Source organism: Nipponia nippon, unplaced genomic scaffold (assembly GCF_047370975.1).
Source record: "Nipponia nippon isolate SJK-2023a ecotype South Korea unplaced genomic scaffold, ASM4737097v1 scaffold_21, whole genome shotgun sequence".
In the NCBI taxonomy this organism is placed as follows: domain Eukaryota; kingdom Metazoa; phylum Chordata; class Aves; order Pelecaniformes; family Threskiornithidae; genus Nipponia; species Nipponia nippon.
Genome location: NW_028262338.1, coordinates 1073288 through 1090492, shown reverse-complemented (window position 1 = coordinate 1090492; position 17205 = coordinate 1073288). Strand labels below are relative to the sequence as shown.

Genomic DNA, 17205 nt, shown 5'->3' with positions numbered 1-17205 from the left:
ACCACACAGCTGCACAGTAGAGTTCGTAAGCATTCTGTCTCTAGAGCTGTGACCGCTCGCATCCTGCTCCGCACAGATTTCATTCTTCGACAGAACACCACTAAATGCTGAAACGTAAGCACAATCACGATATTAACTGGGCGAGAGAATTGGTACCATGGAAAACCAGAGCTGGGCTGGGCTGGAGGGTTTGGTGCGTACGTGCACGAAACCAAATGAGTAAAGCATGACAAGCAGGCACAGCATCTGTACTGCGGCCGACTGTGCAAGTGCACAAGGAGGGGAAGTCAAGAGCACAAAGATGACACCCACCCCCTCCTGGCCCCTTACAAATCCTGCCTGAGGAGGAAGAAGGAACCATCACGGCAAGATCAACGGCTGTGGAAGCTGCTACAGATGCCCACCACTACACAGGGACAGCAGATTGAAGCACTACCCTCCCACAACACCTTTCCCTAGACAGGAGCAAAAAGGTTCATCAGACACTATTCAGCAGTCTGCATCTCACCCCCTCTTACCAACACATTCCTTACATCAGGCAGGCAGCAGCACAAGGGACTGTCTCTGGTGGGAGATATTCATAACCTCAAAAGACACTGTGGGCGTTTCAATACCACACCCTATCTCAACATCCAGAAGGCCTCCAGCTCCAGACCCTTGGGAGCCTAGGAAGGATCCTGCAAAAGAACACTCTCTGCCCATCCTGCCTCATGCTTTCCTCTAGGCACCCGCCATTCCCCACTCTGCAACATGCATTCCCACGGCAAGCACATCATCTCCCATCCTTCTTTTCTTACAACATGGCCCATGATCTACCCAAGGATTTCTACCTCCCTCAGACAAGTCTTCCCACTGCTCAAGGTCAACATTCACATCAGGACATGGCCAGGCCCTACTCAGTGACACTGCCACATTCACCTCTGTGACATGCCACAGTTCCCCTTCCCACCTCAGGGCTCACGCCAGCTCTTGCAGACCATTCCCAGCAATGAGAGCACCATAAGAAACATACAGATGGTATCATATGCACTGTGTTGAGCAGACTCTCCGTAGTTGGCCCTTCATGTTTTGCAATGCTTCAGCTATCTCAGATGGAAATGTTACACAGCTGGCAGCTGCGTTACTCACCTGCAATGTTACACACCTATTTGTGGAGATGGTGTCAGGATAGCTCTAATGGCGATGGGCATTGATTTCCGTCTGTGAGAGAACAACCCAAATGTTGATGACCACAGCAACTGTCATGGATGAGATCTAAAGTGCAGGACAATTTGGGGTTTTTTAAAAAGAAGGTTTCCAGGGCTGCCATAAGGCTGTCAATGCTGATACAACTACTGAAAGACTATCAAAACAGGCCCAGCATACATCCCATCACGTCATTTCTCCAGCCAGGAATGGAAGCCTAGAAGATGGCTTGGGGGGAAGCGCGGGTAGGGGGGAAGAAAATCCCCATTTCTGACACCTACTTTGGGTCACACTCCTCTCCCTGAACACTTGATACTACGAACTACAGTAACAACATACTTGGAAAAGAACATGGGAAAGTTCTGTGTTGTCTTCTCTGCTTTCATAATGAATCAGAATTAGAATGAATTAGAATGAAAGAAATGAGACCACGGGGAGAGAAATCCCTGGAGTCCCAATTGTCACCTTCCATCACGTCTCTTGCAGAGGAGAATCGAAGAGGAGGACAGAGTTTTACACAGGAAACCACATCTGATACCAGCACAGTCAGCACTCAGAAATGGTAACAAGGCAGGAAATAATTCCTGTGCATGGGGAGGACGATCACCACCACAGCCTGCGTGTCCTGCACTCCTTCAGCAAGCTCGGGTGGAAACGCTACACACCAGCAAGCAACAGCATCTGCAAAGCTGGTGTTCTGCAACCTCTCGTCGCAATCTGCAGTGATTTTATTCAACTCACACCCAGAACAGCAACCCTCAGCTGCGGACAGTAACCGCTGCTGGGGGCGGCAATACCCTTCCTTTTTCTCCCCCCCCAAAACCAAGAGCCGAGGCGCTCCGGCAAGGACGCGAGGGCAGATGCAAAGGTCCCAGTAACAGCCTTAAGCACTCGCCAAGCACCCACCGCCCCCAGGCCCCGGGCGCCCAGCCCGCCTCCCAACAGCGCCTCCCCAGGGCGACGGCGAGCAGGGCGAGCAGGGCGAGAGCGGAGAGAAGGGGGAGGAGGGGGCGAGAGGCGAGAAAGGGAGGGCCACTGACCGTGTCCAGGAGAGCGGGCGGCTCCGGCTGCGTCTCCTTCGCCGCGGCGCCCGGCGGCGGCGGGAAGTTGGGGCTGAAAACCATCAGGTCGCTCTTGCCCGCGCCGTCCGCCACGCACAGGCTCCGGCTCTGGCGCTGCGAGTACGACCAGCTCCCCACTTCGCTGGCGCACACCAGCGTCGCCGGCCCGGGCCCCGACAGCACGCCCGCCCGCGGCGACCACCGCGACGCCCCGTACAGCACCACCGCCAGCACGAACACGCTCGACACCGCGCAGATGGCCACCACCAGCCACACGTTCGTCGCCGCCGCCGCCGCCGCCGCCGCGCCGCCCTCCGCGCCCGACGCCGGACGCAGCCCCGCCCCCGCCCCCGGCGACGACGACGACGACGAGGAGCCCGCGGCCGCCAGCGCCGCCTCGGCGCCCTCCACCAGCGACACGCTCAGCGTGGCCGTGGCCGAGCGCGACGGCTCCCCGTGGTCCCGCACCACGATCACCAGCCTCTGCCGCGGGCCGTCCGCCTCCTCCAGCGCCCGCGCCGTGCTCACCTCGCCGCTGTACAGCCCCACGCGGAACGGGCCCTTCCCCCGCGGCTCCCACAGCTCGTAGCGCAGCCACGCGTTGTAGCCCGCGTCCGCGTCCACCGCGCGGATCTTCGCCACCACCTGCCCCGCCGGCGCCCCCCACGCCGCCCACGCCCACAGCGCCCCCGAGCCCGGCCCCGCCGCCGCCGAGCCCGCCGCCCCGGGCCCCGGCCCGCCGCCCGCAGGCGGCAGCAGCGCCGGCGCGTTGTCGTTCTCGTCCACCACGAAGAGCTGCACCGTGGCGTTGCCGCACAGCGCCGGCTCCCCCGCGTCCACCGCACGCACCTCGAACTGCAGCACCTGCACCTCCTCGTAGTCCAGGGGCTGCAGCGCCCACAGCCGCCCGCTCTCCGCGTCCACCGCCACGTAGCTCGACGCCGGCCGCCACCCCCGCCCGCCGCCGCGCCCCCGCCGCCGCCCTCCGCCACCGAGTAGCTCACGCGCCCGTTGCCCGCCTCGTCCGGGTCCCGCGCCCACAGCCGCGCCAGCTCCGCGCCCGCCGCGTTGTTCTCCCGCGCCAGCACCGTGTACACGGCCTGCGCGAACGCCGGCGCGTTGTCGTTCACGTCCGACACCGGCACCCGCACCCCGCGGCTGGCGCGCAGCGGCGGCGCCCCGCCGTCCTCCGCCCGCACCTCCACCTCGTACTCCGACACGCGCTCCCGGTCCAGCGCCTCCCGCAGCACCAGCGAGTACGAGCCCGCGAACGTCGCCACCAGACCGAACGGCGCCGCCGGCCACACCGCGCACCGCACCCGCCCGTTCGCCCCCGAGTCCCGGTCCGACACGCTCAGCAGCGCCACCACCGTCCCCACCGCCGCGTCCTCCGGCACCGGCACCGACAGCGACGTCACCCACACCTCCGGCGCGTTGTCGTTCACGTCCACCACCTCCACCACCACCTTGCAGTGACCCGACAGCGGGGGCGTCCCCTTATCTTTCGCCTTAACGTGTACGTCGTAGAACGTTAATTTCTCAAAGTCTAATTTCCCGTCAGTCTGACCTCACCGCTTTTCGCATCGATGCTGAATACATCTGAGGCCGAGGGAGGAACAACAGTATCAATTTCATAAATCACTTCTCCATAAATTCGTCCAAATCCGTGGCACTTGAGCTCAGAGTCCCGAGCTCTACCGAACCCTCTAAGGCGTCTTCAGGCAGGAACACGTTGTACACCGACTGGTTGAACTGGGGCGCATTGTCGTTGACGTCCAGCACCGAGATCACCAGCTCCATCGTGCCCGACAGCGACGGCCGGCCACCGTCACTCGCCGTCAGCAACAAATGGTGCACAGGAACAGTCTCGCGGTCCAGCGGTTTCTTTAACACGAGGACTAGTGACTTTTTGTTTTCGTGTTTGGATTTTACTTCCAAACCGAAATGCTCGCCGGGGCTGAGTGCATAGGAGAGCTGCGCGTTGGCTCCGATATCTGCATCCGACGCGCCCTCCAGCGGGAACCGAGACCCCGGTAGCGACAGTTCCGCGATGCTGAGGTTTTTCCGGGCGGCGGGGAAGAGCGGGGCGTTGTCGTTGATGTCGGTGACCTCCAGCTCCACGTGGAAGACGCGCAGCGGCCGCTCCACCAGCACCTCCAGCCGCAGGGCGCACGGCGCGCTCTTCCCGCACAGCTCCTCCCGGTCCAGCCGCGAGCTCACCACCAGCGCCCCGCTCGCCCCGCTCACCTCCACGCTCGCCCGACGGCCCTGCGACACCAGCCGCAGCCGCCGCGCCTCCGCATCGCCCGCCTCCAGGCCCAGGTCCTGCGCCAGCCGCCCCACCACCGTCCCGGCCTCCGCCTCCTCCGGCACCGAGTACCGCACCTGCCCGCCGCCCAGCGCCCACGCCGCCTGCAGCACCAGCACCCGCACCACGGGCACCCACCACGCGCCCATCGCCGCCGCCGCCCGCCCGGGCCCCGCACGGCTCCCCGCCGCCGCACGGACGCACCGCCTCTCCTGCCCGCCCCGCGCCGCCCCCCCGCGCTCACAGCCGGGCTCTCCGCCGCACCGGGGCGGAGCCGCCTCGCCGCTCCGCCGACGTTTCTGAGCCTGCAGCGACACCGTGTGCTGCTCCGCCGCCGCACACGCTCCCCACCATCGCCCGCCACTACGGCCCCGTCACGGTCATCTCCTCTGCCGCCTCTTCCTTACGTTTCCCTCTTTCGTTTGCTTCTTTTCCTCTCCCACCCCTATCCTTACTTGTTTTCTTGCTTGCTGTTTGCTTGCACAGATTCCTTTCTTTCCGTCTGCGTTTCCTTCTTCCTTATTCTGTCTTCCTTTCTCTTGCCTACTTTTTTATCTTCTTTTTCTATTGTCTGCTCTTCCTTCTTCTCTGTCGGCCTTCTTCACTTTCCTCCTTATCTTTCTGCTTTCTTCTCTTCTTTCTTCTTTTCGTTCTTGCCCCGCCGTCCCCGAGTCTTCCCTCCCCTTTCCCTTCACTTTCCACCCTTCTCTCTGCTTTACCCCCGCTCCCAGCTCACCACTCGCCTCCAACGCTGCGGCGGAGACCATCACAGATGGAGCCATCAGCGCTAATTACGGGCCATCAGCGCCGGAGCGCGGTGCTCTGACCACGGGGGAGGCTGTTAGGGACCAACACCGTTCTGCGTCTAGAGGTAAGGTCGGTGTGTTCTCGTAATCCCGTCTATCGTCCGTTCATTCACTCGTTCCTTTTTGCCTTCCTTCATTCGTTCCTTCCTTCCTATTCTTTCTTCCTTTCTCCCTTTCTTCCTATTCTTTCTTCCTTTCTCTCCCTCAACACCTCTCTGTGAACAGTCATAGCATCCGTGCATGCTAGGATACTCATTTATCGTTTCTTTTCTTTATCCTCTTCGTCTCTACTGCTCGCTTCGTTCTTGCTAGCTTTTCTTTCTCACTGTTATTTCTTCCTTCCTTCCTTCTCTGCTTTCTCCTCTTCCTCTGTCTCGTCTGTTCCCTGTCCTTCCCTCCCCTTCTGCCACCCTCTTTGCCTCTTCCTTGTCTCCTTTACCAACATCTTTTCTATATCACTACCTCATTCTCATCACGAAGCACGGACACGCCCTCTGGCAAGACCTCTCATTCCTCTTCCTCACTACTTTTCATCAAGCCTTGCACGGTACCGAGGATGCTGAAATCCTCAACTACATTCAGCGTGTACAGATAACATCAGTGCATCCTGGTTATCTCCTCTATGGTCCCTTCCTTCTTTTCTCGTCCTTCTTTATTCCCTCCTTCCTTGCTTTTTCATAGAATCATAGAATATAGAATCGTTTAGGTTGGAAAAAACCTTTAAGATGATCAAGCCCAACCGTTAACCTAGCACTGCTAAGTCCACCACTAAAACATGTCCCTAAGCACCACATCTACACATCTTCCAAATACCGCCACACATGGGGACGCCACCACTTCCCTGGGCAGCCTCTTCCAGGGCCTCACTACCCTTTCCGTGAAGAAATTTTTCCCAATATCCAATCTAAACCTCCCCTGGCACAGCTTGAGGCCAGTTCTTCTTGTCCTTTTGCTTCTTACTTAGGAAAAGAGACCAACACCCACCTCACTACAACCTCCTTTTCAGCTCAGTTGTAGAGAGCGATAAGGTCTCCCCTCAGCCTCCTTTTCTCCAGGCTAAACAACCCCACTTCCCTCAGCCACTCCTCCTAAGACTTGTGCTCTAGACCCTTCACCAGCTTCATTACCCTTCTTTGAACATGCTCCAGCACCTCAACGTCTGTCTTGTAGTGACGGGCCCAAAACTGAACACAGGATTCAAGGTGTGGTTTCACCAGTGCCGAACACAAAGGGATGATCACTTTCCTAGCCATGCTGGCCACACTATTCCTGATACAAGCCAGGATGCTATTGGCCCTCTTGGCCACCTGGGCACGTTGCTGGCTCACATTCAGCCGGCTGTTGACCAACACCCCCAGGCCCTTTTCCACCAGGCAGCTCTCCAGCCACTCTTCCCCAAGCCTATAGCATGCCATGGGGTTGTTGTGACCCAAGTGCAGGACCCAGCACTTAGTCTTGTTGAACCTCATACAGTTGGCCTCGGCCCATCAATCCACCCTATTCAAATCCCTCTGTAGAGCCTTCCTGCCCTCAAGCAGATCAACACTCCCGCCCAGTGTTGTCTGCAAACTTACTGAGGGTGCACTCGATCCACTCATCCAGATCATTGATAAAGATATTAAACAGAACTGGCCCCCATACTGAGCCCTGGGGAACATCACTTGTGACCAGCCACCAACTGGATTTAACTTCATTCACCACCACTCTTTGTGCCCGGCCATCCAGCCAGTTTTTCACCCAAAGAAGACTACGCCCGTCCGAGCCATGAGCAGCCAGTTCCTCCAGGAGAATGCTGTGGGAAACAGTGGCAAAGGCCTTAATAAAGTCCAGGTAGACAACATCCACAGTCTTTTCCTCATCCACTAAGTGGGTCACCTTGTCCTAGAAGGAGTTCAGGTTGGTCAAGCAGGACCTGCCTTTCATAAACCCATGCTGCCCGGGCTTGATCACTTGGCTGTCCCATATGTGCCACGTGATGGCATTCAGGATGATCTGTTCCATAACCTTCCCTGGCACCAAGGTCAGACTGACAGGCCTGCAGTTCCCCAGATCATCCTTCTGGCTCTCCCTGTAGATGGGCATCACATCTGCTAACCTCCACTCAACTGGGACCTCCCTGGTTAGACAGGACTGCTTGTAAATGATGGAAAGTGGCTTGGTGAGCACTTCCGCCAGCTCCCTCAGTACCTTTGCGTGGATCCCATCCAGACCCATAGACGTGCGTGTGTCTTCCTTGAATACAGTCCTTCTTTTCCATCTTCCTTCCCCTTTCGTTCCTTCCTCTTTTTATTTCCTGCTTCTTTGCTGCTTCTTTCCTTTTTCTTTCATCTCTTCCTTTCTCTTCCTGTCATCTTTTTTTCTTTCTTACTTCTTGCCCTTCGCTTCCTTTTTTGATTTGCTCTGCACTCACCTACCCTTGTCTTCCCTTCTCTTCTGCTTCCATCCTTGTCTCTTCTTTGCTTTTTCCCCTTTACCAAAAGATTCTCTACATGTCTACAACATGCTCGACATGAAGCACGGACATGCCCTCTGCAAAGAGCTCTCATTCCTCGTCCCTCCCACCTTCCATCCCTCCAGATGAGTAAAAACCTTCCTGCTTTCCTCTGGCTTACCCAAGACAGACAGACTGCCCCTGTCCACCTCCCCAACCCTCTCCTTCTGGAAGAAGACCACACTCTTCAGCCTCCAGTCCTCCCAAGGACCCAACAAATAACACAGCAAGGCAATCATATGGCAAAGAACATCTCTGCTACACCAGAACAGAATCCACCACCCTCCAAAACACAAGCCCAAGCCCCAGCTACTTGGACATCTGCGCAAGCAGGCTACAAAGAGTCCAAACAACTCGGGGGAGTCTTTCTTAAGGGAAATCAAACCCATCACAGACCAGCATGACAATCCTCCATAAAGGCTTTCATGGGAGGCATGCACTGCTAGAACAACACAGGGGCATTAGTCCCCACAGAATACCTCTCGCTCGTTTGCATGATCCACCTGTCACACAGCCAAACAAAAGCCATGAGGGTAACACCACAACATTTTCACTCAGAACACCCCCTTGACTCCCAGCACACCCATCCCGTGAAACAGATTGTGCTCCCTCCTCCATCTGTCCTTGCTGCCACCCACTCACGCTGTGCCTGGAAGCAGCAGGAAAAGAACAACAGCAGGCAGTCGTGCTTTGATGCTCCAGTCCTACAGGCATTACAATCCAGGCAACAGTCGGTCGATCCAGCATGAAGATACCTCGACTAAACAGGAACAAAAGTACATCTGTCTCTCAAACACATCCACTTTAGGTACGAGCAACTTACCTGTAGCACCACTGGTTGCTTCTTCAGAAAAGACACCTTTTCAGGATAGGAGAATTGGTTTTAGAGGACATTTTCCCTTAACATGATCAGAAATTTCTGGGGTTGCTGCATAGTAAAAAAATGGCTCATGTTCTGCCAAAATTTTGAAACCGTTTTGCAGTCCACTCCTTCAGCTCTGACAGGCTTGGTGCTGTGACCACGGCCCTGGGGAGCCCGGTCCAGTGACTGACCACCCTCTCAGTGAACAACCTTTTCCTACTGTCCTAGCTGAACTGCCCCTGACGCAGCTTCATTCCGTTTCCTCATGTCCTATCGCTGGTCACCAGAGACAGGAGATCAGCACCTCCCCCTCTGCGGCCCCTCTTGAGGAAATTGTACACTGCGATGAGGTCACCCCTCAGCCTTCTCTTCTCCAAGCTGAACACACCAAGTCACCTCAGACGCTCCACATAAGTCTTCTCCTCAAGACCTTTCATCATCTTGGTCACCCTACTCTGGACACACTCTAATAGTTTGATGTTCTTGTTATATTCAAGCGCCAAAACTGCACATAGTACTCGAGGTGGGGACGCACGACTGCAGTGTAGAGTGGGACAATCACCTCCCTCGACCAGCTACCTATGCTGTGCTTGATGCACCCCATGACACGGTTGGTCCCTTTGACTGCCAGGGCACACTGTTGACTCATATTCAACTTGCCATCAACCCAAACCCACAGCTATCTTTCCACAGAGCTGCTCTCCAGCCTCTCATCCACCAATTTCTATGTACAACCAGGATTACCCCGTCCCAGGTGCAGTACCCAGCACTTGCTCTTGTTAAATTTCATTGGGCTGGTGATTGCCCAGCTCTCTAGCCTACCCAGATCTCTCTCTAAGGCCCCTCTACCTTCGAGGGAGTCCACAGCTCCTCCTAGTTCAGTATCGTCAGCAAACTTACTTAATGTACATTCGACTCCCACATCCAGATCATTTATAAAAACATTAAAGAGCTCTGGCCCTAAAATCGAGCCCTGCAGAACCCCGCTGGTGACTGGCCGCCAGCCTGATGTAACCCCATTTACTGTAACTCTTTGACCCCAACCTGTCACCCATTGCTCTCCCAACGTATTATGGACTCGTCTTACGACAAGCAGTATGACAGCTGTATGCTGGACATTTCATCCAGAAGGATACTGTCAGAGACAGTACCAAAAGCTTTGCTAAAATTCAAAAAAACCCCACATCTACTGCCTTCCCTTGCTCAGCTACATGGGTGACCTTGTCATAAAGGGAAGTTAAGTCAGTTAAAGAGGACTTTCCCCTCGTGAACCCGTGCTGGCTATGACCAAGGACTGCAGTCTCCCTCAAGTGGTTTTCAGGAACTCCCAGAATAACCTTCCCCATAATGTTACCAGGCACTGAAGTGAGACTGACACGCCTCTAATTACAAGGGGTTTCCTTCTTACCCTTCCTGAAAATTGCAACAACAGTTGCCAGCTTCCAGTTGACTGGCACCTCTCCAGGCTCCCAAGACCATTGAAAAAGAATGGAGAGAGGTCCCGCAATAACATCGGCCAGCTCTTTCAGTACCCTGGGATGAATCCCATTGGGCTCCATAGACTCAAGTCTCTCCAGCTGAAGCACCAAGTCTCAAACGAGTTCAGGGTTGGCTGGGAGTTCAGCATCCCCCCAGTCACGCTCTTCCAACACAGGGCTCCGGCGGTCCCAGGGCCCATCATCGGTGTTAAAGGCAGAGGCAAAGAAGGCACTAAACATCTCTGCTTTGTCTACATCCCTCTTTGCGAGGTGGCCAACCTCATCAAGTAACACACCAATGTTCTCTCTGACCCTCCTTTTGCTGTTAACATATTTAAAAGTGCCCCTTCTGGTTGTCCTTCACAGTGCTGGCCAGCTTGAAGCGAAACACGAGCCCAAGCCCCAGGTACTTGGACATCTGTGCAAACAGGCTCCAAAGAGTCCAAACAACACAGGGGACTCTCTCATTCGCGAGCTCAAACCCATCACAGACCAGCACAACAATCCTCCATGAAGGCTGAAAAAGCAGGGGGCAACCACAGCTCCTGAGCACTCTTCATACACCTTGAGGAAGAGCTAGTCTTCCTGACTCAGTTTCACCTGCACGCTGAATCGCAAGCACAAACAGTGCCGCAAGAACCCTGTTACCCAAGGGATTTAGTCCCCATGGAATACCTCTCCTTCCTTAGTGTGATCCACGCATCACACAGCCAAACAAAAGCCATCAAGGTAAGACCATGACATTTTCACTGAGAACATCTCCTCGATGCCCAACACAACCACTCAAAGAAATGGACTGCGGTCCCTCCTCCCTCTGTCCTTGCTGCCACCTGCTCACCCTGCGCCTGCAAGCAGCAGGGAAGCAACAACAGCAGGCAGTGGAGCTTTGCTGCTCCACACCTACAGGCATTACAATCCAGGCAACAGGCGGTCGATTCAACATGAAGATGCCGCAATTGAACAGGAACAAAAGTTCATCAGCCTCTCAAACACACCCTCTTTAATGTGTGACTTACCTGTAGCATCACTGGTGTCGTCTTCTGAAAAAGAATAACTTCCAGAACAGCAGAATTGGTTTTAAGGGACATTGTCCCTTAACATGATGACAGATTTCGGGGGATACTAGATAGAAAAACATTACTCAGGATCCGCAAAAGCCTTGAAAACCCTGCACAGTGTGTAGTGCTCCCTTAGGCACTTCTACCAAAGGGGAAGCAGAAGGGAGGCTTGAAAGCTAAGGACACTCTCTCAACATCAGCCTCAGCTCAGGAGAATGAAAAAACCTTCCCACACAATTATGGGAAACCCCCAGAAACGTCTGACACCTGACAGATGCCAAAGTTCAGCAGTCTGTATCTCATCCGCTGTTAACAACACATTGCCAATGTGAGAGAGGAAAAAAAAAAAAAAACAAAAAGGGTGGGCAAGTTTGGTGAGAAGAGAGAAGAAAACCAAAGGATCCCATCCCACTCTATTGAAACGCAAGCTTTGCCAACAGCCTGAATACGGAGACCACTTCTTCCCCTCCCTACCAAGACCCAGATCACAGAGAAGAACAAGAAAGGCTCAAAGAAGGCTCACAGCATGACCAAATTTCAAAAAGCTTCTGCTTGACCAACAACATTCCACATCCAAAACAAGTACCTTAAGACACATATGGCAGTGATCTTCACTAGCAGTAGTACCATGGAGAACACAAGAGCGTGAGGATATGCACAACTTCTGAACGTCCTGAGAGGATCCCGGGCAAGCAGCCCTGCGTGTTCGACATCGCCGTTTCCATCAGACAAGACTCTTCCCCAATCAAACTCACCCTCCCCTTGACACACATGCCCAGGCCCTACTCGGTACCACAAGCAGGATCACTGCCACAATACCCAGACAGTGCTCAACCCCAACAACATGCCCCAGCATTAAAACCCTGCACTGAGCACGACCCAGGTCCTCGCGCATCCTCACCTTCCCTCATCATTTGCACAAAGAACATATGGAAGGCTGCAAAGCCACACAGCGTCTGGCAGGCTCTTCCCACCTGCGTGAACTTCACCCTCAGTGCTCTTGCCTTTGCAGCAATCTCAGATGGAAACACCACACAGCTGCACAGTAGAGTTCGTAAGCATTCTGTCTCTAGAGCTGTGACCGCTCGCATCCTGCTCCGCACAGATTTCATTCTTCGACAGAACACCACTAAATGCTGAAACGTAAGCACAATCACGATATTAACTGGGCGAGAGAATTGGTACCATGGAAAACCAGAGCTGGGCTGGGCTGGAGGGTTTGGTGTGTACGTGCACGAAACCAAATGAGTAAAGCATGACAAGCAGGCACAGCATCTGTACTGCGGCCGACTGTGCAAGTGCACAAGGAGGGGAAGTCAAGAGCACAAAGATGACACCCACCCCCTCCTGGCCCCTTACAAATCCTGCCTGAGGAGGAAGAAGGAACCATCACGGCAAGATCAACGGCTGTGGAAGCTGCTACAGATGCCCACCACTACACAGGGACAGCAGATTGAAGCACTACCCTCCCACAACACCTTTCCCTAGACAGGAGCAAAAAGGTTCATCAGACACTATTCAGCAGTCTGCATCTCACCCCCTCTTACCAACACATTCCTTACATCAGGCAGGCAGCAGCACAAGGGACTGTCTCTGGTGGGAGATATTCATAACCTCAAAAGACACTGTGGGCGTTTCAATACCACACCCTATCTCAACATCCAGAAGGCCTCCAGCTCCAGACCCTTGGGAGCCTAGGAAGGATCCTGCAAAAGAACACTCTCTGCCCATCCTGCCTCATGCTTTCCTCTAGGCACCCGCCATTCCCCACTCTGCAACATGCATTCCCACGGCAAGCACATCATCTCCCATCCTTCTTTTCTTACAACATGGCCCATGATCTACCCAAGGATTTCTACCTCCCTCAGACAAGTCTTCCCACTGCTCAAGGTCAACATTCACATCAGGACATGGCCAGGCCCTACTCAGTGACACTGCCACATTCACCTCTGTGACATGCCACAGTTCCCCTTCCCACCTCAGGGCTCACGCCAGCTCTTGCAGACCATTCCCAGCAATGAGAGCACCATAAGAAACATACAGATGGTATCATATGCACTGTGTTGAGCAGACTCTCCGTAGTTGGCCCTTCATGTTTTGCAATGCTTCAGCTATCTCAGATGGAAATGTTACACAGCTGGCAGCTGCGTTACTCACCTGCAACGTTACACACCTATTTGTGGAGATGGTGTCAGGATAGCTCTAATGGCGATGGGCATTGATTTCCGTCTGTGAGAGAACAACCCAAATGTTGATGACCACAGCAACTGTCATGGATGAGATCTAAAGTGCAGGACAATTTGGGGTTTTTTAAAAAGAAGGTTTCCGGGGCTGCCATAAGGCTGTCAATGCTGATACAACTACTGAAAGACTATCAAAACAGGCCCAGCATACATCACATCACGTCATTTCTCCAGCCAGGAATGGAAGCCTAGCCCCCCTTCCTAGGGGGGAAGCGCGGGTAGGGGGGAAGAAAATCCCCATTTCTGACACCTACTTTGGGTCACACTCCTCTCCCTGAACACTTGATACTACGAACTACAGTAACAACATACTTGGAAAAGAACATGGGAAAGTTCTGTGTTGTCTTCTCTGCTTTCATAATGAATTAGAATTAGAATGAATTAGAATGAATTAGAATGAATTAGAATGAAGAAAAGAGACCACGGGGAGAGAAATCCCTGGAGTCCCAATTGTCACCTTCCATCATGTCTCTTGCAGAGGAGAATCAAAGAGGAGGACAGAGTTTTCCACAGGAAACCACATCTGATACCAGCACAGTCAGCACTCAGAAACGGTAACAAGGCAGGAAATAATTCCTGTGCATGGGGAGGACGATCACCACCACAGCCTGCGTGTCCTGCACTCCTTCAGCAAGCTCGGGTGGAAACGCTACACACCAGCAAGCAACAGCATCTGCAAAGCTGGTGTTCTGCAACCTCTCGTCGCAATCTGCAGTGATTTTATTCAACTCACACCCAGAACAGCAACCCTCAGCTGCGGACAGTAACCGCTGCTGGGGGCGGCAATACCCTTCCTTTTTCTCCCCCCCAAAACCAAGAGCCGAGGCGCTCCGGCAAGGACGCGAGGGCAGATGCAAAGGTCCCAGTAACAGCCTTAAGCACCCGCCAAGCACCCACCGCCCCCAGGCCCCGGGCGCCCAGCCCGCCTCCCAACAGCGCCTCCCCAGGGCGACGGCGAGCAGGGCGAGCAGGGCGAGAGCGGAGAGAAGGGGGAGGAGGGGGCGAGAGGCGAGAAAGGGAGGGCCACTGACCGTGTCCAGGAGAGCGGGCGGCTCCGGCTGCGTCTCCTTCGCCGCGGCGCCCGGCGGCGGCGGGAAGTTGGGGCTGAAAACCATCAGGTCGCTCTTGCCCGCGCCGTCCGCCACGCACAGGCTCCGGCTCTGGCGCTGCGAGTACGACCAGCTCCCCACTTCGCTGGCGCACACCAGCGTCGCCGGCCCGGGCCCCGACAGCACGCCCGCCCGCGGCGACCACCGCGACGCCCCGTACAGCACCACCGCCAGCACGAACACGCTCGACACCGCGCAGATGGCCACCACCAGCCACACGTTCGTCGCCGCCGCCGCCGCCGCCGCCGCGCCGCCCTCCGCGCCCGACGCCGGACGCAGCCCCGCCCCCGCCCCCGGCGACGACGACGACGACGAGGAGCCCGCGGCCGCCAGCGCCGCCTCGGCGCCCTCCACCAGCGACACGCTCAGCGTGGCCGTGGCCGAGCGCGACGGCTCCCCGTGGTCCCGCACCACGATCACCAGCCTCTGCCGCGGGCCGTCCGCCTCCTCCAGCGCCCGCGCCGTGCTCACCTCGCCGCTGTACAGCCCCACGCGGAACGGGCCCTTCCCCCGCGGCTCCCACAGCTCGTAGCGCAGCCACGCGTTGTAGCCCGCGTCCGCGTCCACCGCGCGGATCTTCGCCACCACCTGCCCCGCCGGCGCCCCCCACGCCGCCCACGCCCACAGCGCCCCCGAGCCCGGCCCCGCCGCCGCCGAGCCCGCCGCCCCGGGCCCCGGCCCGCCGCCCGCAGGCGGCAGCAGCGCCGGCGCGTTGTCGTTCTCGTCCACCACGAAGAGCTGCACCGTGGCGTTGCCGCACAGCGCCGGCTCCCCCGCGTCCACCGCACGCACCTCGAACTGCAGCACCTGCACCTCCTCGTAGTCCAGGGGCTGCAGCGCCCACAGCCGCCCGCTCTCCGCGTCCACCGCCACGTAGCTCGACGCCGGCCGCCACCCCCCGCCCGCCGCCGCGCCCCCGCCGCCGCCCTCCGCCACCGAGTAGCTCACGCGCCCGTTGCCCGCCTCGTCCGGGTCCCGCGCCCACAGCCGCGCCAGCTCCGCGCCCGCCGCGTTGTTCTCCCGCGCCAGCACCGTGTACACGGCCTGCGCGAACGCCGGCGCGTTGTCGTTCACGTCCGACACCGGCACCCGCACCCCGCGGCTGGCGCGCAGCGGCGGCGCCCCGCCGTCCTCCGCCCGCACCTCCACCTCGTACTCCGACACGCGCTCCCGGTCCAGCGCCTCCCGCAGCACCAGCGAGTACGAGCCCGCGAACGTCGCCACCAGACCGAACGGCGCCGCCGGCCACACCGCGCACCGCACCCGCCCGTTCGCCCCCGAGTCCCGGTCCGACACGCTCAGCAGCGCCACCACCGTCCCCACCGCCGCGTCCTCCGGCACCGGCACCGACAGCGACGTCACCCACACCTCCGGCGCGTTGTCGTTCACGTCCACCACCTCCACCACCACCTTGCAGTGACCCGACAGCGGGGGCGTCCCTTTGTCTCTCGCTTCAATACGAAAATCAAATATACTGACTTCCTCGAAGTCCAGGGAGCCCGTGAGACGGATCTCCCCCGTCTTCTGATTGACGCTAATCACATCTCTTCCGCTCAGGGGAAAAAAGTTGGTCGCCGTGTAGGTCACCTCGCTGTTAATTCCTTCGTCCGGATCCGTGGCGTTCACCCGCGCCACCAGCGTCCCCTCTGCAGCGCTCTCCGGCAGCTGCACTTTATACACCGACTGGTTGAACTGGGGCGCGTTGTCGTTCGCGTCCAGCACCGAGATCACCAGCTCCATCGTGCCCGACAGCGACGGCCGGCCACCGTCACTCGCCGTCAGCAACAAACGGTGCACAGGAACCGTCTCGCGGTCCAGAGATTTCGTTAAAACAAGATCGGGTACAGTATTTCGCTCATCCGATTTTTCAAACTCCAGACCGAAATGCTCGCTGGGGCTGAGTGCATAGGAGAGCTGCGCGTTGGCTCCGATATCTGCATCCGACGCGCCCTCCAGCGGGAACCGAGACCCCGGCAGCGTGGTGAATTCTGCGATGCTGAGGTTTTTCCGGGCGGCGGGGAAGAGCGGGGCGTTGTCGTTGATGTCGGTGACCTCCAGCTCCACGTGGAAGACGCGCAGCGGCCGCTCCACCAGCACCTCCAGCCGCAGGGCGCACGGCGCGCTCTTCCCGCACAGCTCCTCCCGGTCCAGCCGCGAGCTCACCACCAGCGCCCCGCTCGCCCCGCTCACCTCCACGCTCGCCCGACGGCCCTGCGACACCAGCCGCAGCCGCCGCGCCTCCGCATCGCCCGCCTCCAGGCCCAGGTCCTGCGCCAGCCGCCCCACCACCGTCCCGGCTTCCGCCTCCTCCGGCACCGAGTACCGCACCTGCCCGCCGCCCAGCGCCCACGCCGCCTGCAGCACCAGCACCCGCACCACGGGCACCCACCACGCGCCCATCGCCGCCGCCGCCGCCCGCCCGGGCCCCGCACGGCTCCCCGCCGCCGCACGGACGCACCGCCTCTCCTGCCCGCCCCGCGCCGCCCCCCCGCGCTCACAGCCGGGCTCTCCGCCGCACCGGGGCGGAGCCGCCTCGCCGCTCCGCCGACGTTTCTGAGCCTGCAGCGACACCGTGTGCTGCTCCGCCGCCGCACACGCTCCCCA

At 57.6% G+C, this 17205-nt stretch overlaps 1 protein-coding gene and 1 pseudogene across 1 annotated transcript; both read right to left on the bottom strand.

The window, feature by feature from the left end:
* Nucleotides 1–1173: 1173 nt before the first annotated feature.
* LOC148055508 (protocadherin alpha-6-like) lies at nucleotides 1174–4707 on the bottom strand (annotated as a pseudogene).
* Nucleotides 4708–13654: 8947 nt separating this feature from the next.
* LOC148055507 (protocadherin alpha-5-like) lies at nucleotides 13655–17001 on the bottom strand. The gene is made up of 2 exons (XM_087759941.1): nucleotides 14524–17001; nucleotides 13655–13693 (listed from the first exon to the last, which is right to left on the bottom strand). The coding sequence occupies exons 1-2, from the start codon at nucleotides 16999–17001 to the stop codon at nucleotides 13655–13657; spliced, it is 2517 nt and encodes an 838-aa protein (XP_087616067.1).
* Between the last annotated feature and the right edge of the window lie 204 nt (nucleotides 17002–17205).